Raw genomic sequence first — 24,071 nt, 5'->3', positions numbered from 1 at the left:
GTAAATAATGTAGCAAATGGTCTTATCGCTTCCTTTTAACATTTTATATGTTGTTCCAATGTACATGTTTTGAAGTCCATACATAAGTCAAAACAAGATAAAGATTAAAAAAATCAATGCATCACAAATTTAAGCTGGTTGTTCAAAAATGTTTTTCAACATTTCCATTAATCATCTCAGTCAGTCGAGTTTAAACTTCTTCTTTGTGTTAAAGTTAAGTAAATTACCACCAACAAATCGAGTAGTTCGCAAGTGTCTGTCATTCTTAATGAATAAAGACCCAACTGCATATGAAACATAACACTGGGCAACTAAGACTACAATCATGAAAAACAAGGCTATGTGTTAAAAAGCCCCTGTCATCACCCCCCCCCCATAATGCATCAAAGCAAGCAAGGAGCTCCAGCCTTCATTTCTAAAAGACCTACAGTTTCAGGAGAGTGATGTGGACAACACCAGAAATCAACACTGCCACCAGGGTAGTGGGCCTGGGAATGGACTTTGGAGAAATTCTCCTGGCCTAGACAATAAAACCCATTGTTTTAAAAGACAACATTGTTCTTTTTGAACAATTAAAGGCAGGAATAAGCCCTTAAATATATATATATATATATATTAACAGTAAGTCATCTGGTGAAGAGCACATTGAAATGCAGAGCACTTATCATTTACAACTAGAAAAGGAAAACATGGTTTGTCTGTCCTGTGGAGAATTTGGGAATCAGTACATTACTAACTCTGAATCAGATTTTTTTAAACTACCAGTAACATTTAAAAGCAGCCAGTAATGTAATCCAAGGATTGAAAACCAGCACTGCATTCACTTTAAGGCTAATACACCCTAACTGTAGATTTGTGCATAGTATGCTTTAAATCTAATTATGCCTTACACTTTGCTAAATAAAAAATAGTGCATCAAACAATGTTAAAAAGGACTATGACAAATATTCAATATGGTCTGTTTCCAACCTGAACTAAAAGACAATAGAAAAGCTCTTTAAGCTGCCTTTGCGAGTAACTGCTGAAGTAACATTGCCTATTCCGCTTCCTCGCAACAATGTCGTCACCACTGAAATGAGCCTTTATGCTTTTCGTATAAAACTGCAATGTATAAACGACTTTTTTGGCCAAACTTCTGTTTACCAATAGCAGAACAAATTCATCACATCCGCTCTAAATCGCTTTTCATCTCCCATCACTTGGAATTGAACTGATGGGATTCAACAGGTTTACAGTGAAGTTGGCATGTGCTGCTCTGTAACTCATAGCTTCAAGAAGGTCTGCTGGAACACACCGATACTGACAAATGTTTTCCGTGCACTTCCATATTATTTTGCATCCTATTTGCAAGAGGGATCTTTGCGGTAAATTGGATAAAAACTAACTCACAGTGCTATCTCAAAAGGCAAATGAAGGCACCATAAAATGTGATTTCTCACAACACCTGTATCTGAACCCAAACAACATTTTAATGGTAACAGCAATGCACTTGGAAAGAATGAACGTATGACTAGCTATGAAATATAATAAGAGATGCACCAGTAGTTTGACTTATGTAAAGGCTTATAAGCTGTGCGTGTTCAGTGATGACAGCCGACACATTTGATAGAAAACCCAGGTGTAGATCAAACTACTGTGCAACAGGAGCTCCCTATCCACATCTCCTTAATAAAAGCTTACTAAATAATCTACTTAGCTGGCAGATGAAACTAACTAAGGACAAAAATCAGATTCTTTTTGCCTTTTGTCATTGAAAAGCAAATCTACTCCTAAAATATATATAAAAATTACCTGCAGATTATGTAGTTAAAAACAAGTTCGGTTTTCCAAACATATATATACTTATAAAGACATAGAAAAACTTCTTTGGTGTGTAGAAAATGGCTGTTTTTCTTGCCTCCTTCATGGGACAACCCTTGGAGTTACATGATGGAACAGTTTTCCACAGTGGGTCGGACCTGTCAAGTAGGGAAGAATGTGAGCAAATGGAATGTGCCTTTTCTCACTAACTCCAGTAATGACATGACATGACATGACATAATATACGATAACATAACATTTCATCTCTACAGGGTTGAGATCAATCAACACATCTAGAGTACAGTTAATCTTGCAAGCATCTCTCATCTCTAAAACCCAGAGTCTGATATTTCCTCCTGAAGCTGTCTGCACCGTACTCCACTGTATTCTACCCCTTGGCCTCGTATTGCCACGTTAAAGCCTGGTAAGAATGGGTACCGTAATGCCAGTGGCTTTCCGATTACTGTCACCCTGTGGATATATGCAACAGAATATTTTACTGGAGCAGTAGAGTATGATTCTAAATAACACAACATAATATTACACTTGAGCAGTAAATTCTTATTCTGAGCAAAAGAAAATTTCACTGGAGAAGTTTATTTTAAGCATTTTGCCCAAGAAAATTAAAGTAGCAAAATCTAGAAACCTAGAACCTGGACCCTGAGATAGGATATTTACATTTTTAAAATTTATTTTAAAATTTATTCTTAAACTTTGCCCTACAACTCTTCTTCTAGGCTGCTGTTTTTAACCACTACACTACCAGCTATTTTAAATATAGAAACTCTTAAAACAGAGAGGTTCCATATTGCTGGTATACAGTGGCATGTCAGTGGGAACACAGTGCAACACCATGTAGCTGTTGCCATGTAACCGTTGGCATCCTGCGACAGCCAGTGGGCCTCACCTGCCGAGGCATGTTGTTGCCCACTACGTAGGAGTGGGAGATCAGGCCCTCGGGGAGACCCCCACTGCTGCGGAAGGAGCTGCTAGTCATGGAGCTGGTGCTGGCCTTCTCAGAGGGCTGTCCGCAGGATCCACAGACCACTGTGCGGCTGCGCAGGTTATACTCGCCATCAGTGCAGGTGCTGTGGGCCACCTGCAGGGTGAGACAGAGAAAGACATGTGTCACATGTGCGCAGCCAGTCTTTCCACCCCTTTGGGACGAATCATAGGGCGATACATAAAAAAGCATAATAAATTTAAAAAATGCTTTTCCTGCCTGCACTTTTGATTATATGGATTCTTTGGCAAAAGCGTAAGGTTGACCATGACTGGGGCAGGAGTAGTATTATCATCTTACATTCACTATCAGTTTACAGTCACTGTGAAAATACAGCTAAATGCAATATCCGATGTGTTTTTAAATGCGAAAATATTTTTATATTTTTGACTTTGACATCTGCTTGCAAAACACATACCATATCATCCTCGTCGTCAACATCGTGGAACATTGTGCGCGTGACCTTCCTCATAGCCATCTCCTGGCAAAAGAAGAAGCAGAAAAGTGACATTAACAGTTGCTCTAATGACCTGTCTCAAAAATACAAATCCACTGAGGTCTGCTTATAACATTTGCCGTTACCCTTACAAACACAAACTTACACATACACAGATATACACACACAATGCGTGCATGTGTGTGTGTGTGTGTGTATAAAAACGCTGGTGAATGACCAAAGAGATTTCGGTGTCACCTCTCCACTGGAGTTGACGAGGATGGTCTGGAATTGGTCTCCGCAACCCCAGGAGCTCTGGGTCTTCCACACCAGATCAGAAGGGGGATTGTGAGTTGCACCTGCCCCAGATGCCCAGATCTGAGCAACAGAAAAAAGCACAGAGGGTAGCTAAACAGTTTAAATTTCAACTGTATGCAGCATTGTTACCGAACTCTTGGACGTTTTCTCCTCACAGAGTTCAGCATCTAGTGTAACGCGGAATGAAGTCCACCATGGTTAAAAGGGAATGGAAACAGGATAATGGGGTTACACAGCAACTTTTAATTTCCGGTGTAAACTTGCCGTAAACAATGTAAAAGGCAACTAATTATTGTTACTTTTTTTGCTTCTCAGTTTTCTGGATTTTTGGATATGCAAAACGGCAAGATGCTGCAGCAATGGAGACACAGCGGTACTTACTGTAACGGTCTGACCAGCCTTCAGGATGAATTTTGGAGGGAACTTGTACACAATGGGGGTCTGTGTGCCAACTTGTCTCTTCACCTGCCAGTGACCCATGGGCTGGTCCTGAAACACATTCAGACATGGTGAAAATACTCCAGCAGTGAGTGGTTTAGCCTACAATTACAATAGCACAAAATTCTCTTCTTATCCATGTTTAGTGGCAATATTTTAGAATAAAGAATTCTAAAAAGAAAGAAAAAACACCTGATAGACTTGCTTAAATGTATAATCAAAACATTCCAAAGGAGTATATATGTAGTAAAAGCTATCATAGTACTGCATAATACTTGCACAAATCATTTTGTGGCATATTTATGGACAGTTTATGAGTACTTCAAAGAATATTGACGCTTTAATTTTACGACCCGTGGTTTCAAGCTTTAGCTCCTCCCCCTTTCCACCACATTTTTTTTTTCAAACCTTGGCCCCTTACCTGGTCAGCTTTATTGCTGAGTCGCACATATTTCCCATCAAGGTCAACCTCATCCACAGTGACACGGCCACTGGCAGAGGCCTGCTGCGCAATTCGGGTGCGTGCCACAGCACCCCCTACCATGCTGGAGGTCTCACTGTCAGTGTCATTAATGCGCCGCTTCTTGGTAGAAGAGCTGGACTGGACAATGCGAGAGTGACTTCCGGAAGCCGAAGTGCGGGATACGGTGACTCGAGTTGGAGGTGGACTAGGGGACAGGCGCAGCCTAGGAGATGCAGAAGGTGGGAGGTGTTAACCTGAGATGCTGTACTACACATGGGAATGGGACACTTGCTTAATAACTCAAAACGAAAAGAAATTTTGTAAATACAGTATTACCACTTCTGCAATAAGATTATGAAACGTGTGCTCTGAGTCCTCTGCTTCCACTGCAAATCTAGAATTGTGTGTTCATGTGTATTAATGGGTCTAGAGGTGTATATGTGCTCATCTCATCACCTTTGTCTGAGTGCAGTTTCAGGCTAGTTATAGATGTACGTGCACCGACCTCTCTTCTTCTCCCTCTAGCAGCTTCCTGTAGGCACAGATCTCCATATCCAGGGCCAGCTTGATGTCCAGCAGCTCCTGGTACTCATCCAGCTGCTGCTGCATGCGCTGCCTCATTTCGGCCATCTCGCGCTCCTTGTCGTTGAGGAGGCGCCGTGTGGTGTCCTTCTCTCTGGCCAGTGCTTCCTCCAGCTCCCGCAGCTTGGCTTCCCGGGCCGCCAGCTGGAATTACAGAAAGGGTTTAGACAATGGAAACAGGATTCCTTCTCCTCTGAGTAATATACTCTGTCGGGTTGATGCCTAACAGGAGCTTCTTTAACATCTCACAGATTAAAGAGGGAGAATATTTTTCTTGGACAGCATCAATGCCTGCTTCATAAGGGCTACCTACATTTCAAGGCAGCCGCCTGTCATCCCAACAGAGCTAAAAATACGGGAGCTTTCTGTTGTTAAAAATTTGCGAGTAGCATCACACCAGTAGTGGATGTGACTTTCTGAGTAGAGCATGACACCTGGATGAGATGAGAACTCACCTGCTTCTGCAACTGACTGAGCTGGGCAGACATGGACTCCAGACGTACACGGGTCTGCTGTAGCTCCTCGTGAGCAGCCCCAACCAGCTGACTGTTCCTGTCCGCTGACTGACGAGCATTCTCCAGCTAACGGACACATGATTTGCAACCTCAGCTGATGGAATAATATGCTCAGCCCAATGCCAATAAATGACATGTAAAACCGTATACCAAGTTCAGCTCTCATTCCAGCAAAAAAGAAAACGGGTACAGTATTTAAATTACTCTCACATAGAACCCTAGAGTGTTGCATGCCAGCTGAGATTTTCAAAAGCATGTAGAGAGTCTGCGCAGGAGACACAAGTCTATCTGTACATTTTCCTTGGTGGCAAGGCGATGAAGTTACGAAGAAGAAACACCTGTGCCTGCCGCAGCTCTCCTTGTTCTGACTCACTCCGTGTGGAAGACCCCTGAAAGCACCACACCAACACTCTCTCCCACACTACAGGTCTGTGGGGTACTTTCTTCCTGAAAGCTCACTGTCACAAAGATGGTTCCCTACATGGACCAGGCCATAGCAAGTCTACCGATGTTACCCTGGGCCCCTTCACACCTCATCGATTAGAACAACCTGCTAGTTTCACTAACTGAAGAAAGGTAAATTGAGACATCAAAATAAGTCAAACAAGACCCCTAAGACTCCTCCGAAGACTCTACTACTTCTTGATGGAATGAAGCTGTACCTTACTGGAGTAGGTCTTCTCGATCTCTGCCTTATAGAGCTTGAGCTGCTCCTCATGCTGGGCCCGCAGCTCTGTTAGGGCCTCTGCCAGCTTGCTCTCAAATTCCTGCTGCCGGCCGCTATCAATCTCCACCATGCGGGATTCATGGCGCCGCTTTACTTCCCTCAGTTCCTGTAAAGGAAGATTTCAGAATGACAGGGCTGAGGCCACTGTATATGTGTGTGTGTGTGTGTGTGTGCGTCTGTGTTTGTGAGACTGTAATACCAATAGTAAAAATACTAATATCTTCCCGAATTTTCTAATGTCAGCATCCAATTGGCCATGGAGCCCCTGAGGATTTCTTGTCCTGTGCCAGGAATTTTGTATTGTCATAACAAAGTAATACAGCCAATACAATTATATTGTCATGTACTGGTTTTGGATAGAGGTTACAGTCAATTTAGGATTTACGATCTTGCTCCTTGATGCATTGCCTTGCTGTGCTGCTCCAAGGTCTGATGATTTTGGTGCTTTCTGAATTTCACAATCCTTATTTTAGTAATATGGTACTGACAGTAGAAAAAGGACCCACCTCAGTGTAAATGTTCTTCTGGAACTCCAACTCTTCTTTCAGGGTTTGGATGCGGTTCTCAGCATCGACCCTCCTCAGCATCTCATCCTGCAGCTGCTTCTTGGCATCACTCAAGCTACCCTCCAGCTGCCATGACATAAGAGAAATCCTCAAGGTCACAGGGTGCTACTCATTAGGGTGCAAGTTCACCAAACAGAGGAACACAATGGATTATAGCAAGAAAAAAATAAAGGTTAAAATAAGCCATGATCTGCGTGGACAGCAATAATAAGATGCGAATTGATGACTAATTTCTGCGTTCTGTGGAAATGAGTCATCATAAGGCTTTAAATTCATGGTATTAGGACAATGTTCTTTGCCTCCTCATAAACTAAGCAGTTTCTCCACTGCCATACACTTTGAAAAAGAGTCTCAAAGCAGTGCAATAGGTAACCATTTCATAAAATCTGCCATAAGCAGTGTGCATTGTCTCAGTACTGATATGTCATTTAAGAGTGATGCATTTATTTGTAACAAATAAACAAGTAAAAACATCAGTCAGTAAGAGGAGTGTGAATTGTGACCATCTGGTAAAAAAGGTCCTGCTGCTGTTGAACATTAGGGCAACATAAAACGTCTTAATCAAACAAAACAAAACTCTCTGCAGCACATATGCTCTGGGTATTTCTCACTCCCCAACGGCCCAACTGTTACTGCAGTGAGCCAGCTGTAATTATTAATGTGGCATTTTATGCCAATTTTTGGCAACTCTAATAAAAGTAGGTTCAGAGCAGAGGTTCTAAAAGGGTTCTTCAAGGCCACAGACCTGTTTAAGGAACTGTTGCAGGATTCCCTCACAAAAAAAGGCCCATGAATAAATTTGGAAACTTCATCATATTCACACAGAATTGCGTTATTAATAGTAATAGCTTAGTCATTTTATTTTTAATTTAAAATCTATTATTAATTAGACAGCGGTGTTTTCAAAGTAAATCTGTGCTTCACGGACCTCCTGAAGTCCATCAACTGAACTTCAAGGGGCTGATGGACCACAGCTTCAGAACCCCTTAGAGCAACAGTTTTCATGTTCTTTTACTCCCCGTGGAGCTTAATTTTTAATGTTCTGCGTTAAAGCATTATTTCCAGCACACAGGAAAGTGATATGACATGACTATTTCTGTCATATGGTATACGTGTGAAACACAGTTTAATTTGATTTAAATCTAATTTTTACACTTTGCTTTACAGGAACATCTGGTAGTGTAGGGTTTTGTGCTACTGCCTCTAGATCCAAAGGTTGTGAGTTCAATCCCCACCTCCTACTGTAGTACCCTTAAATAAGGCACTTACTTAGATTGCTCCAGGAAGAATACCCAGCTGTATAAATTGGTAAATAGTTGTAGCCTTAACATTGTAAGTCACCTTGAAAAAAAGTGTCAGTTAAATAAAAGGATTAGTGCTCATAGTTTTTAAATCCTGCCTTTTGCTGCTTGTTTTGCCCATTTGCACAATGAAGTAAAGATAGACATTTTGTTAAAATTAGTTTAAATTAACTGAAGACAACCATTCTGTCGTTTGAAAAGTTCGAGGTAGCAGGGAGCGTTTCAAATTTTTTTGTAACTTGTGAACTCTAAGGCCTATTTTATTATTTTACTAACCGAACAATATAGATGAGAAGAACAGATATTTATGTGTATATTACGCATAAATTACACATTAAAACATACAGTGTTTCCCACTTACACTAAATAGAATGAATAAGCAGAATCAAAAATGAAAAATATCAGTATAATTGACATGGGCCTTTTTTAAGTACATGTCTTTCTACTGCCATTCCCCACCTTGGCTATCTGTGCCTTCAGGTCCCTGACTTCTATCTCCAGGTTGCGCTTCTCCCCCAGGGCGGTGGTCAGGGAAGCATCCTTTGAGTTGAGCAGGGCCTCCAGGTCCTTCAGACGGGCTAGCGCCCCCTCCAGGTCAGACTCCTTCTTGGTGTTCCTGCACAGAAGCCACCCACATTATCCAGAGGGCCAGTCACTTAAAAACAACAGAGAAGATGATTTTCATCAAACTCAGAAGAGATCTTCATAGCCTTATCAGTGTCCAGGTAAGTAACGCTGTTTTTGCCTGTGGGTCAGAGGTTAAGAACATGGACCCATAGCCCTAAATTCGCTGGGTCCACTCACCTGCTGTAACAACCTTAAGGAAAGCATTTAAATTCAAATGCAGAAGCAAAGCAGAGCTTGAAAGAGTAAGTAAACAGGTTCTCTACGTTTTTATGTCTTTCTATTGGAATGCATATGTATGCATTTTGTTTTCTCAGTAAAAATATCTGTGGATTTGATCATACAAATTGGATAACAGCATAGTGGCATGACTTACAGGCCATAGAACAAGTACTCACATGAGTAGATTTGTTATATAATGGCAAAAAGGTGGAAAGCAATGTATGGAATTTTACGCCAGTTGCCTGTGGGATTAGGTGTATCTAGACCTGCACTGTAACATTCCCTTGAAGGGAAACCTTATCCTCGGCCACACTTTATTCAGTTTCACTGGCTTGTTATTGACTAAGTCACAAACAAGGACTCTGTGTGGTCAAAACTCTGGGCTCTCCACTGGACTCTAATATGAGGGAAAATCAGAAAGTACCCACAATAATATTTTAACTTTGATCAGTTTTATCACGAATATGTTTTGACTTTCCCGGTAAATAGATATGGTTCAGTTTTTCTACAAGCTGCCTTTCTCAAAATGCACACTTTTAAAAAAGACTGTATAAATGCACTGCTGGAAAAAAAAAAAAAAAGAAAAATTACTCTATCAGTCTGGAAGATACTGTAAAAATTAAAAAAAGATTTTAAAAAATGTTCATACTAACATCGCTCTAGTCAGGTCCATCACACATCAAGAAATAAATTTTTTATGTGTATCCAGCAATACACAAAGTGCCTCAAATGTAATCACCAGGGTATCACCAGCTTGTTTTGAATGGTATTTGTTACTAATGTAATGATGCATACATTTAATAATTTAAGTATACATGCTGATTTGAGAAGAAATAAGGAAATCACTATGTACTCAATCTATATGAAAATATGGTTTAAAAAATAGTTTTTAAAAGTTTTTTTTATTAAATTTCTGGTACAAGGAATTTTCTGTAGATGTATGAAACATTTCCTTGGGATATGGAACATTAAGTATACATAGGGAAAGTGAAGTGGAGCTCTTTGTTTGATCCATCTGCATCTTATCTGTCACCTGTATGTGGCTCTGAGATGGATTAGTGACAATTCTCAAACCACGTCTGTGAGCTTGTGCATATGTGGGGCTATGGAACGAATGAGAACTTCACCATGTGAGTGTGCACAGAGCTCATGATGAACAGATGCACAACTGCAGTCAGCCTCATGCAGGCAAGTTGACCTGTTTGCTTTGCATATATAACAAAGCAATACCATTAACAAAAACTCTCAGAAACAGAAAGAAAAAAAGTTGTATCAGACTACAATCCTTCCAAGGGAAGATGATTTGGAAAACAAAGTGATGAACATTTGAACATTATTTCTGATTATTCTAAGACATAATAAATTCAAAAAGATTTATTATTTTATGGCCTGTCTATGTTATTCTAAACTACTTTTATATTTACATTTAATCGTGAGAGGACCCTGTTCTCTAAAGCAACTTAGAATGATTTACTCATTTATAACTAGCTCATTGTTACTGGAGGAATTTTGAAGAATGACCATGTTTCAAGGTACCTGGGTGCTTCACATCTAAGAGCAGCAGCCCTAACTCCTGTACTACCAGTTGCCTATGATTCACTTACATTCATAGACTGGTTTTCACATGTAGGTAAAACTACTAATAAAAAACTAGTAACTCCATTGACACCAATATTTTCATAAGGTATTTTCAATCAGAAACCTAAATCTTAAATTATTGCAGTTTTTAGGTTTTTGTTATAGCAAAAAAATCTACTGTAACAAAAGAGAGACAGTGTATTGTATGATATGAATGTTAATTTACATACATATTTATTGACCACAAACAATTTACATAAATATGAGTCATTTTAAACGAATAAACTGAGCAAAGGATGTGGTCCCTGGAGAAATGGGGACACCGTACAGAAGACGAAAAAATAAGAAGGAAAAAAACGCTTGTGTGACTCATAATCATCTCCATCCTAGTTTCTAGCACTTTACTGTGGTGGTGTCATGGTAATAAACCATTGTCTTCAACCTGTGCGTAGAAATCCGCCTTGTGTTTTGAATAAAAATGGAAAGGCCTATTCTCTTGGTAGGTTCTTATAATAAATATAATGACATTTCCTGTGCGGTAAGAGTTAGTCATCACAGACCCTGTGTTGTGTTATTGGTTTATACGAGTCTTCAACTTGCTAAACTGTATATTATGAAAATATTTTCTCATATGAATTCACAGCAGAGGGCATCATTAAATCATGTCCTTTCGATGTGAAAAATGGGAATCTGTCCAACAAGACATGCTGCTGCATGCACCCACTTCTATGATAATATTAGCTTATGCAATTTTACTACATTTCAGTCCAAGCAACTGGTTGAAGCACATTAAAAAAATACAACATGAATTTCAAATCCATGCTTAATTTACTATATGGTGCAAATTGCCTGAAAAATCTACTTTTTCATTATGAACAAATTTTCTGAAGAATAATTAGCATTAAAATGATTGACTTACATTACTAAACTGTCATGTAAAGGCAACCTGCGTGCATTAGGCATCTCTCGGTTGTAGTTGGCACTTTACTTTCTCTATTCTCACTGACACTGTGTATTTCCCTGAACAAAAAGAAGTGCTTAAAGACTTGTGACACATATGTGGATCTGTTCAGCTACTGTACAATTCAAAACACAGGCAAAAGGAACATACCTTACCCTGTTTATCAAAGCTCCCCAGATTTAAATTTAACTTTATTTTCCTCCTTGCTTTCTTTTTACGTATACAGCTGACTCAACTTCTTTCCTGCTCGCATTCCTTAGGGAATGGGCAGACTTTCAAACCTATTGTAGGAAAAATGTCACGGTTTGATTAAATAAGCTGGGTATCCGTGGAAAAACTGGTCAGGAATAGCCCCTTGCGTTTTCCATTACTCACTGCCAAAGTGATCAGCCATGTCTGCGAGAGCAGTTTAGGTATTCACTGATTGAACACAATTGCTTCAATTTGTCATGAAATCTCATCTGAACATTTTCAAACACAGGAGGCATTAAACAACTCTAAAAGCGTAGACTAAACTAGCATGAACGAGTGTCTTGTTGCTTAGCTAAATTGCTGCTGGGACTGACAGTGCATTTCTAACTGTAACTGTAAATTTAATAAAAGCAAGCATCGTGTTTCCCAAAAACTGCTTCCAAGTTTGAATGCAAATTTTGTTTTTTGGTGAGCATGCAAAAAGTTTTAAACTCAAGAACATAGAAAATGAAATAAAAATAAATGCTCTTCCAAACACCGTGCAATTCCCTAAAACAAATAAAAGAATAGCAGCTGGAATTGCAGGCACCAAATCATGTTGCCTTCTGGGGACACTAACACATGGGGGTATAGTCATTGGGTTGTGCAGAACAACACAGCAGCTTGATCAGTCAGAATCCTTATTGCATGAAGATCTCACTGCTAACATACTGCAGTGATCACGTCGCAAGGCCTGTATCAGATGCAGAGCAGTGGTCCCCGTGAGATCTGCACGTGGACTCTTGCATCTTTCTCTATGAGAGAGCCTATATTTGTACATCTGCACACTCTTTCTCTCAATCATATGTTCTGCAGAGATTTCAAGCTTGACTTTAAAAGCACAAAGGCCGACATACACAATCCGTGTGCAGTTTATTTGCATGTGAACAGACAGCTTTGTGCTTTTTAAAAGGGAAAGCCTTATGCCTTTCCCTGGGGCTACTCTCCATTCCTGATCGTCTGAAAGAGTTTAGATCCCAGCCAGGGAAACACTGTAATGGCCTGCTCTGTCGTCCTTTTTGCATTTTTCTCCAACAGCTTGAAAAAAAGTGTTGCACCTGATAAGTACACACACACACACACACATTTATGCATATGGCGTCTCCGAGGCACCACTGTCTTCCTTGAGATAGCCGTTTTTAACTTAGGAAGCGCTGAATTTCCCAAACAATTTAAATACGTACAGTACAGTGACGAAAAGCTCAAACCACAAAACACATGTCTACAAGCAGACTGTTACATATAGTACATGTGGAAGAGGCACAAGGATAGACAATATAATTTCTACAGTATAATTCCAGAAGACACAGGTTTGGAATTATAACTGGGTACGCACCATACACTATGCAACAGAAGGCTTTCAGAGTAGCGTACAGTGTACTGAAACATATGTGTGTGTGTGTGTGTGTGTGTGTGTGTGTGTGTGGAGTACTGTAGTTGGAAACCCTCCATACACTGTATTTGTTTATCTAATGCCAGACCTAAGAAGACACATCTGCAATGCATTTCTAGGGATAATTCTTTTTGACTGGTTTTCACCCAGCTGCCTCCCGCTAAAGGGACCCAGAGTGCAGTTCTGTTTACGGGAAGAGCTACATTAGCACTCTGGACCGGCACCAAACGCTGCGGTTAGAACTCCCAGAGTTTCTCTCTCACGCGAGCCTCTGCCACACAGCCCCGCCACGTGAGGCTGGACTCACCAGGCACAGGCCGTCAAAAGCATGGGATGTAAAGTACCAGTACAATCCAAAGTGTGGACCCTGCACCATTAGGGATTGCGCAGTCTGCGGTACGCCACCGAGAGATGCACTGCTGCTGCACAGAATGTGCTATTGAAAACCACTGATTTCAAGAACAGGGCTGTGAGACACTGTGATTATGAACATAGACATAATAATTATAGTCTTTTTTGGTACAAGGCAGCAGCATAAATCCCCCTCTTTGTAAATATAATTGTAAGAAAGAGAATGCAGAAACATCTTTTTATTTTTCAGAGATGGGTGGGAAATGGTTGTTGCATAACCGACTCCTCCCAGGGCCCCACCTTTTCCACCATTCTCCCAATGAGATCTGCACATGGACTCTTGCATCTTAAAGCAATTAACCACGTGAGTGAGAGAGTGAGTCATGGATCCCGGTTTGGTCCAGGAAGGAATCAAGAACCATGGAAACTCTGATCCAAGGTCTGTTTCCTCATATATACAATTTCTCTCTCTCTCTCTCTCTCGGGCTCTCTCTACCTCACACACACACACACACACACACACACACACACACACACACACACACACAAATACACACAGAACAGTCTACCAGCTACAACCATCACAAGAACTAGTAGCTGTATTTTGGTCAACAAAGAGCCTTCTGTGAAGGAGTCGCAGTCCACGTTCTCAGCGGTGTCCCATCTGATTTTCATTCTCCCTCCTCTGAGCAGTGCCAGCAGAATGGGAGCAGAGTGCAAACGCTGCATGCAATGGCACTGTCTGATTCATTTGTTCAACAGCAATAATATAGTGATCTCTGTGTGCCAAATTCTAATACTCTAAGTTACATCTTTCTAAGGCCACTTATTTTAGATGAGCTCAGGGAACCTAAATGAATAAGAATAGAATTCCCTGAAGGGGTGCAGTGCCCTAACCATCCCTTTCTTATGGGGCATTCATGTCTTACTTGTCATTCTATAACTTGACACGGTGTGATACAGATCCTTTCATAAAGTACGGTCTTGTTGCGATGGTGTGCTGTTGATGTTAATCTGATCAGTCTGATTATTAAATTGTGCTTAACTCAATTTTTGTAAATGAAGACACTGTATCTGGAAATCATAAAAGGCATAATAAAATAAAGTCCTTGCTCTTTTTTGATCTTGTGAAACGTATTTGGTCTCGTGGCTTTTCGTTCCTAAAAACAGCATCCACTCTTAGGGATGAGAGGGTACGCAGCCAATCTTCGAGAGCGGCTCAACAGCCCACCTGAACACATGCGGTGAAGAGTGCGTGGAAAACCTCATGCTTAGACTTGTAGATTACAGTTATACAAATGTGACCCTTTATGATTCATGGTAATAAGTGGAACTAAACTTAAAGAGCTTTCCTCTGACATGAATAAAAGGAGGCACAATAAAACTGGCTTCATGTATACAAATTTATGGTAAGATTCTATTGAATGGAATGTGAACACTTGAAATTACTATTAATAAACAATAATTAAACTAGTCTGAAAAATAATTATGTAGTTAGATATAATGGATAGAATATTACACTTCCTGCCCAGCAATGCATTAGGACTATTTGTGTATATGAATCTCTTTAGCCACTGTTTTACATAGTCTGCAACAATAATAAGGACAAAGGTAAAACAGTGGAGTCACATTCAGCAACTGCCCTTGGAATGAAATTGTTTTGTCCACTCCGTTGAACAATTGCGAAAGAGAGTAAACAGCTGAAAACAGGTCCAAACTGACATTTCTTATTGGGAAATTAATCATCAGTTATGAGGGGTAGTGCAGTTCTCTCTGTGTCTGCCAGGGTTTCTTGCATGTGCTCTGGTTTCCTCCCACAGTCCAAAGACACGTGTTTCAGGTGAACTGATGCCTTTAAATTGCTTATAGTGTGTAAATGTGTCTGTAATTGCTCTGTGAAAGATGGGCCTCCGATCCATACTCTAACTTGCCTCGTACCTTGTGTTTCCAGGATAGGTTCCCAAAAACTGTGGCCTTCCTTTGGAGAAGCAGTTACTGCTAACGGATCTAACGGATGGATGTATGAAGTTTGCCAGCATGGAGATTAAGGCATTTCTAAATATCAACTATTACTTGAAGCTGGATTTCAGTGATTAACAGAAATTGGGTGATTTTGTTAAAGATGATTTTAGTATTATTTTAATTATTACGCAAAATAAATTCAAATATTGCAAATACAGTAGATATCCTTACTATATCCCTAATTTGCAAAACCAAATACATGTGATGTAGCACAAGGAGCACATTTTCTTTATATTAATTGTTACATTTCAGAAAGCTAGGCTGGAGATATGCTCTCTAAAAAGGAAACTGGCCTTCATGTAAGAAAATACAGCCTTGTGTGATAAGTGAATTTCCTTCTGTGTTCTCTGATAGGTCAGACCAAAATATAAAAATGCAAACGTGTCCTACGAGTCCACAAAACACATAAACTCTGAGGTGACGAAAGTTTCAAAAGTGTGGGAATTCAGCACATCTTCCAAAGAAATTAGTCTGAAGCACGACTGTTACATTGAACCACATTCTGTTTTCTATTAAAGTGTCAAGAGTAAACTGAACAGGTGCAAGAATACTGTTAAAAGGAGTTTTTCCAAAAGTTTCAAAATTAATAAGCACTGCAAGAAATACTAAAACGTCGGAAAGTCAAAGTGAAATTTCATGTTAAAAAAAAAAAAAATCCTGGATAAAATGCACCTTAGCATTGGCTGAGCTGCACAGAAGATGTGCTGTGCCGTTAACAGAAAGACACGGTTGTCTACATGCGGACCTCCGTTTGCGCGTCCCAAGCAGGAACCGGTCCGAACGGATGGCCACCCCGCATCGTTTTGTGTTTTTGTGTGACATGGTGTCAGGTTACTCCGCTGGGCATTCTGAGCCCGAAGGATCTCAGCAGATGAGCAGATCCTGCCCAGCGTCCTGACACAGTCGCTGTGCCCACACTGGCAGATGCAGAGACGCACGGGACGGGAGCAGCTGGGTGTGTTCCATACCCAAGGGAGGCTCATTTGTTCACGGCGCTTGTCCCGACACAAAAGACTTTATTCAGTGGCCTGCGGAGCAGGTGTGGTCCACACAGTAGTCTACTGGTATAACTAAACTCCCAAGTGGCCCCGGAAATGTGTGCCAGCTCACAATTCCCTTCCTTCCCTTCAGGGACACAAACTGGCACTTTCATGTTATTCACCTCTGTTTGATGGGGGAATATGATCTACAGGCAAAGAAACAACAGATCTAGGCAGGCTTGTGGAATGCATTTGAAATGAAGCCTCTATTTTCTTTAGAGTAACAGGCTTCTTACGTACAACAGATGAACTGCGGTGACACACCGTGACCTCGCCAACACGAGAAAGACAACTCGCGTGGACCAAACCTTGAAAAACCTGTGTAAAGGAGATAGCTAGAGCAATGCGTTGTGTTTCGGTTTGGGTGGAAACGTTTGATTATATGAAAAGAAGTCATAAGAGTCATTATGCCTTTTCCCTTATCGGTTCTGCACAATGTTAATCAGTCACTACTTCTGTTATGCAGTTCATCTGCAGGCAAATCTGGTCTCAGAGGATAAGATCCCAGAACTTTGTACCAAAAATAACTATAGTTAGTCTTGGGAAAAGTCAGTAAAGCCTAAAAGGTATCAATATTGGGGACCAGTGGAACATACTTAGTTCTACTTTACTGAGGTTAAACACCTAGCGTAGTTAGAAACCTCAGAGTGCCGTCGCGTGATCTGTTTTCACGCCATTTTACTATGTACACAACATGGTGAAGCAAGAGTAGCCCTGGGAGTCAACACACAGCACAATCCACTAATTTGCCCAACCCCACAGACTCTGTGAGCTTTTCAGGCATGTTCTGATCCAATCGGTGGCAGCAGAGCCGTTTGTCCATGTGGCCTTCAAAAGCTTTCCAGCGAATCTGACGCCAGAATCCCACTCTCTTTCCTGTGAGTCAGAGGCCAGCCAGCCCTCTCGCACTGCCCTACCAGGACCACGAAGGCCCCATAGCAACCAAACACTGACAAACACACAGGCGGTAATGTGGGAGCCGGAGGAAGCTGGAATGGTGTTCTGCACTGTCAGACTGGGGCTCGTCTAGTTTACATTCTTCAGAGCACACTGATGTATCTGAAATAGACACTGGAAGCTATTTATGGCAACATATCACATAATGGATCCCTGCAACAGCTTCTATAAGGCACTGGTATAAATACAAACGAAGAATAATTTCACAAACAGAGTAAAACTGCAGAAACTTTCAGTTAAAGGCATTGGTTTAGAATCTGGATAAAATAAAAATACTCAGATACAAATATTTCCTTTTCTGTGACAATATAACACACACACACACACACACACACACACTTTCAGAACTGCTTGTCCCATACGGGGTCACAGGGAGCCGGAGCCTAACCCGGCAACGCAGGGCGTAAGGCTGGAGGGGGAGGGGACACACCCAGGACGGGACGCCAGTCCGTCACAAGGCACCCCAAGCAGGACTTGAACCCCAGACCCACTGAAGAGCAGGACTGTGGTCCAACCCACCGCGCCACCGCACCCCCAACAATATAACAGAAAACTTGATTACCGTCTTATCAGCATGCTTCAATACCTTCAACGGTGCGAGTGTTATAATAGTGCTTTAATAATGAAAATCCTGTGTTCATGTACTTGTGTGATGTATACTGGTTCATACAGTAGATTGTGATAAATTGACTGTACTCAGGAATCACATGGCTGCATTCAAATGCCTCCTTCAGTTGATAAAATGCATACTTTGTGTTGCTCTCTGAGATGTATGTCACTTCAGAGTCTGCAAAATGAATTAATGCAAATGTAAGTGTAATGCAGGATGTGCACAATGATCTGGGCTCACGATTTAGCTCCTGTGCCCTGATTGAAATTAGAGCAGCGCCCAGCACTCCCACAGTAAGCACACACTGCTTTTGCAGAGAATGCAAACATCTCCTGAATGAGAAGTGTTTGCCTTGAGGTGACATTCCATTTATGCATTTGTAGGTGGAGTTCCATGGCTTTACGCTGCATTGTGGCCTGCAGATATAATGTGGCTGCCATTGTAACATATAGTAAAAAGCAGCTATCCCGGTGTAACCTGAAAAATTTTTATGGGTGCTTTGAAGTAGTATCAGGTTTACGACTTATAAAATCACTTTTTTTCATGTATTCACAAAAGTTTTTTACAGCCATATACAGTGTCTACATTTATTTACATATTTAGCAGATGCTTTTCTCCAAAGTAACTTCCAATGAACTCTGTGTACTGTTATCAGCCCACACACCTTATTCACCGCGGTGACTTACACTGCTAGATACACTACTTACAATGGGTCACTCACCCATACATCAGTGGAACACACACACTCTCTCTCTGTCACTCACACACTATGGGGAACCTGAACAGCATGTCTTTGGACTGTGGGAGGAAACCAGAGCACCCAGAGGAAACCCACACAGACTGAGTGGGGATCAAACCCATGTCCTCTCATACCACCCAGGCTCCATGAGACAACAGCGCTACTCGTCGTGTCACCGTGCCGCATGTCTATACTGCCACAGAGCAAAATTTTGACTATAACAACAGTGTTCATTACTATGTAGTAATCACAATTCAGGAAGAAATGGATTTCGCTGGCAAACAACGGGCTCACTAACAGAGAAGAAGCGAACAACTTGGAACAAATGATTCACAAAGAACTGTATTCTAACACAAGCGCTGCACTGTACAAAAGGAGGGTACAAGTGAATTACATTTATATTCATTCGTTTAGCAAGCTTTGTTCTCCAAAGTAACATGCAGTAATTACTGTGTAGTACTTAACTGACAACTTTATCTTAGGTGAAATACAATGCTGGATACACTGCACTTAACACCCTAAGCTCGTTCACACATTTATTGAACAGATCAGTGTAACAGATGCACAGTAAATACAATTTAGATCTCCCTATTAATCCGAAACGTGTCCTTGGACTATGGGAGGAAAACCCTAACCCATTCAGACCCACGTTTTATTATATCCCAGGTGCTGCAACAGAGTGACTCACAGTGCCACTGTGCAGAAGTTACTTAAATTGACCAGAGTTCAGTGAGCTTTGCTTGATTGACGCTAAAATCGGTCCAGTTTCACAAAGGGTACCTGGCTGTACAAAGCTTATCTTGAACAAATATTCTTATTAAGGTTTGAAAGCAAACTGCTACAAAGCTCCATGAAAACCTTGCTGTAAAATGTTTTTCATTTACAGCAGAACCAAAACAGATATAAATAAATTAGATAAAGGCCAAGAATGACGTCATCAATACACGTTAATGAAACATAATGCTGGACGTCGGTGGAAATGGAGTTATGGGGAATTTTCAGAAGAGTCCAGACACCTGATACCTTCAACACATTGGTTTCAAAGCAATGGTCACCATAAATTAATTATTCAAAAGTATCCCTGATACTAATAATCACAGACCCAGAGCTGCACCCAAGGAATATTGCTAGGCCTGAGAAAGGGAAACTTGAGAGCCTTCCTTGAACTGATTTCTGGAAGAAGATTGAGACTAGAACTGTCTATAGACAAATAAGAAAATAATAAAAAAATAAGAAGAAATGGTATTCAATTATATGCATAATAAGTATAACCATGTCCTTTGTACTGGGGCAAAAGAGAGCTATCTTTATCTGAAATGGCTACCAGTGAGTAACTCACTGTAAAAAAAAAGTTTAAAAAATCAGTGCTGTGCTGCATTGAAGAAATGTTTGGTTCTATCAAGATCTAAAGTGCACAGGTAGAATAAATAACTAAAGAAAAGGCAGGGCTTTTAGGGCTGAAGAACTATTTGTCGCATGAAGACAGACATTCATCGAGATATTACATAATCAAAGGATGAAGGATGAACAAAAATAAATAGATGATGGTACCTGAGAAGATCCTTAAAAAAATGGCACTAGCTACAGAAAGCAAAAGGATGGAAACATAGGAGTGTGGAAGGTCTCTAAGATGGAAATGATGTAAAGCCTCTGCTTCACTGAAGTGGTGCCCTACCTGGCCTTGAGCTCCTTGTACTCTTCTCTCACTTTTCCCAGCTCCAGCTGCAGCCGGGCTCTTTCCTTGGCAACGGAGTCAAGGGTCTTACGTGCATCAGCCAGCTCGGTCTCGTAGGCGGCCTTCATGCCGGACAGCTCGCGGCTGACCTCCGTCTCTGACTCGGTGATGCGCAGCCGCAGCCCTGCGTTTTCCACCTCCAGAGAGCGGACCTTGTCAATGTAGGCGGCCAGCCGGTCATTAAGGTTGCTCAGATCTTCCTTCTCCTGCAAGCGGGTGATGCGGTTCGGTGACAGGGGTGTGCTCCCTCCACGAGTGGCTCGTTTCTGACCTGGTGTCTCCATAGTGCCCCAAAAACAATTCTGGATGGAATGGTGTTCTTTCCTGTAAAGCAACACAAGTGTTGGTTCTCAATGCAGCATCATGCACAAGACTGCCTGCCCACTATCCTGCTCTGCCGTCCCTGGGCTGGTGGGTCTTCCGGCCTGCGAGGCTGATGTTTAAATCTATTACCTGCATTTCTACATTACTGTGAAAGAATCGGAAGAACAGCGCTAGAATTTGCATTCAGACATAAAATGTTATAATTCCTCATGCAGATAAAAAGCTCCAGAATTTGACTTATGGAAAAGGTGCCATAATTAAGATCACTTGAAGTTTCAGCTCAGTCCCGGCTTTTCCGTTCTTCTCTCATGAAAGTTTTAAAAGTTTTGCTGTGTGGTCAGTCTGCACATAATACTTTTTATGATTTTAGTTTGTTTGCATAAAATGGTTTTTCAAAACAGTTGTGAGTTTCCTTACTTGGAAAGCAGTTGCATTATTATTGGTTAAATGTGCTCATTTCAGATTGCGGATAAGCACATTCTGGATGTCTGTGGCTCAGAGGGACTCTCTCACCACACTCGTTATTCCTGGCCTCTCCTTAGAAGAGCGGTCAGTGCTGTGAGGGCTCAGCGCAGAGCCCACTATAGTGACAGGCTGCCAAATTGTCCTGCTCCATTCCTCCACCCTGACTCATCATGGAAGAGGGAGCACAGTGCAGCAGGGCTATGGTAACACCGCAGAAGCTTAGCAAAGCAGACGCGCCAGCTTGATGAATGGGAGCGGACAGAAGAAGCAGTCCACGTGTACAGGAAGACCTGGTTATTTCGCTGAAACACTTAGAAAGCATTTCTTCATCGATCTACCTCAGTGACGCAACGCAAAAGGGGAAAATGTGAACAATTGCGTAACATTACGGAATCGAGATTGTCTGTGGAACTCAGTCTAAATCAGCTCGGTTATATTAACATTTACCTTCATATTCTGTGCTTTGTCTACTGTCAAACAAACATTGATTGACCTGCTTGACTTTGCTTACTTTTTTGTAAGTTACCAATCTTCCCATATTAAAATATTCTCATAGTACTGGCTCAGTGCCAAAAGTTTTTAGTGGACAGAAATATGTCACTGTAACATAATAGTGATGGAAATCAGGTGCTACAAACTGTGCAGAGCAGTCAACTATACCTCCTGTAAAATAAAATATGTATTTACTTCCAAAAGCATGCCGAGCAATGTGAATCAGCCCCGTCTTTCATTGTAACCTTCAACACGACACCTACAGCAGTGTCACAAACCGAGAGCAAAAATTCAGCTTTTTTAAGTACAGGTAATTAGAGGGAATAGAGGGATCGGGTTCGAGCAGCAAGTGTAATTACCTTGTGCGTGCTGTGCTCGGGTCTGTGAAAGCCCTGTGGGAAGATCACGCGAGCTCTCTGGGAGTTTGCTGCTGGTGAGGTGGGGCTCCTGGGAATCGGCTCCCTGTGTACGGAAGCAGAATGTCACAGCTTTCCCCGTTCGCCTGCAGACTTACTGCTAGACTGCTGTTTCACACTGGCTGCCTTTAAGTCTCTCCCATTCACTTCTGGAGAGATCGGGAGACGGGAGAGAGAGAGAGAGAGAGAGAGAGAGAGAGAGAGAGAGAGGGGGGAGGGGGTGGAGGAAAAGGGAGGTGCCCAGCAAAGGGAGCCAGCGTTCCTGCTGTTCTTGACTCTCTATTTCTCCTTCTCTTTCTCTGTTTCTTATGCTCTCCCCGTTACTGTCTGTATCGTGTGTGAACGAAAGTGCCTACTGCGAGCTCTAGGAAAGTCAGGGAACACGCGCTCACTGTCCTCATAGGGCTACCAGGCTCAGTGTGACAGACCTCTTTACTTTCTCTTTAGTCGACCGAGCAAAAGTCGATGGTATCGGAAGGTATCCGCACGTGAAAAACATGGAAACAGCCATTTCCTTTCATAGGAAAAAGAGAATCCCTCAAAATACAAAGCAAGATTTTTAAAAACTGCATGTTTTTAGAAGTTATTATAAAAAAATCCTTTCAGATGTCCTCAAAGTTCTCTGTCCTGTACCAACTTACGATCCTGACCAATCTGACTTACCGCCCATTATTATAGCGGCAAGGGCGGAGGCATCCAAAACCGTTCCTCCAATCAGTTTTGCTACGTCAAAATCGCTGGCAGAGAGGGGGGACTCATGACCGATGCCGAGGTGTGGACGGGCAGTACGAGAGTTGTCCCACTTTGGACGAAGGATGGGCTGGAGCGGAATGGGCTTTGCCGCTGCCTGCAAGTCCCCGTGAGGAAGGCATGCTAGGCCACAAAAGGAGACGCTTGTTCTGCAGCGGGACTCTCCCTCCAGCCCATCTCCCACAGCATTCCAGAGGCGCGTCTAAGGAAATCGCGTGTAGCTGAGTAACAGAATATTTTCTCCAGGGTTGTAAAATGCTCTCTTTGTAACGCAACGCAAGAGAGAAGGCTTTCCGGCTGTGATGCATCTGTGAGCTAAAAGGCTGCTCCTCGCAGACTCGGAGCCTCCGGACGGAAACCTGTAGCGCCGGCTCACCAAGGGTTTCCACGGCTAGGCCCTCGGGCAGCGTACACAACTCGAAGCACAGACCCACATCAGAAACCAGGTGTTCGTCACAACTGCTCCCAGGTTCAGGATCTCCCAAGAGCCTCTGCAGCACTGTAACGTAATAAAGGTCTTCAATAACTCTGGGCGTGTGGTGTTTGGTGACGTATTTCTAAACATAGAGAAGGCTCACGTGGTTAGTCACACAGGGCAGTGCTGCTCCATTACTGTTCATCGCCTCCGCTTCCTCCCGCCTCTGGAATGACTCAGACATTCATGCTGCTTCCAAATGAGCACTTTTAATACTTACCTACTACTAGGTAGCAGCATAGATTCAATTCAGTATGATAAACACATGGACATACATAAGTCAGCTCAAGGTTGTAACCCCTATGTCCATGTGTTTCTCATGAGTAAGAGGTATGTTAGTAGCGAAAGGACTGGGGTCCAGAAAAGGAACGAAGACTGAGTGGTGTGTTCCTATGGTGAGAGCTGACCATTGCTGATATACCAAAAACTGCAAACCATTTAGTAAATAAAATTTAAAAAAATTAACATGGCCCACTTGGAGGGATGCAGCTCGGAGCATAATGGTTAAAGCTGCCACGTTCCCATTCATATACCGCC

The 24,071-nt window shown here is 41.8% G+C and overlaps 1 protein-coding gene across 1 annotated transcript; it reads right to left on the bottom strand.

Moving 5' to 3' along the window:
• Positions 1–1,453: 1,453 nt before the first annotated feature.
• LOC108926783 (lamin-A-like) lies at positions 1,454–22,475 on the bottom strand. Its single transcript, XM_018739720.2, has 13 exons — positions 22,253–22,475; positions 20,553–20,936; positions 8,609–8,765; positions 6,789–6,914; positions 6,218–6,388; positions 5,496–5,621; positions 4,964–5,184; positions 4,417–4,681; positions 3,939–4,046; positions 3,498–3,617; positions 3,222–3,284; positions 2,708–2,899; positions 1,454–1,958 (listed from the first exon to the last, which is right to left on the bottom strand). The coding sequence occupies exons 2-13, from the start codon at positions 20,894–20,896 to the stop codon at positions 1,923–1,925; spliced, it is 1,929 nt and encodes a 642-aa protein (XP_018595236.2). The 5' UTR covers positions 20,897–20,936; positions 22,253–22,475; the 3' UTR covers positions 1,454–1,922.
• Positions 22,476–24,071: the final 1,596 nt, after the last annotated feature.

Source organism: Scleropages formosus, chromosome 18 (genome assembly GCF_900964775.1).
Source record: "Scleropages formosus chromosome 18, fSclFor1.1, whole genome shotgun sequence".
NCBI lineage: Eukaryota > Metazoa > Chordata > Actinopteri > Osteoglossiformes > Osteoglossidae > Scleropages > Scleropages formosus.
The sequence above is the reverse complement of the archived record's forward strand: the minus strand, read 5'-3'. Positions and strand labels throughout refer to the sequence as shown.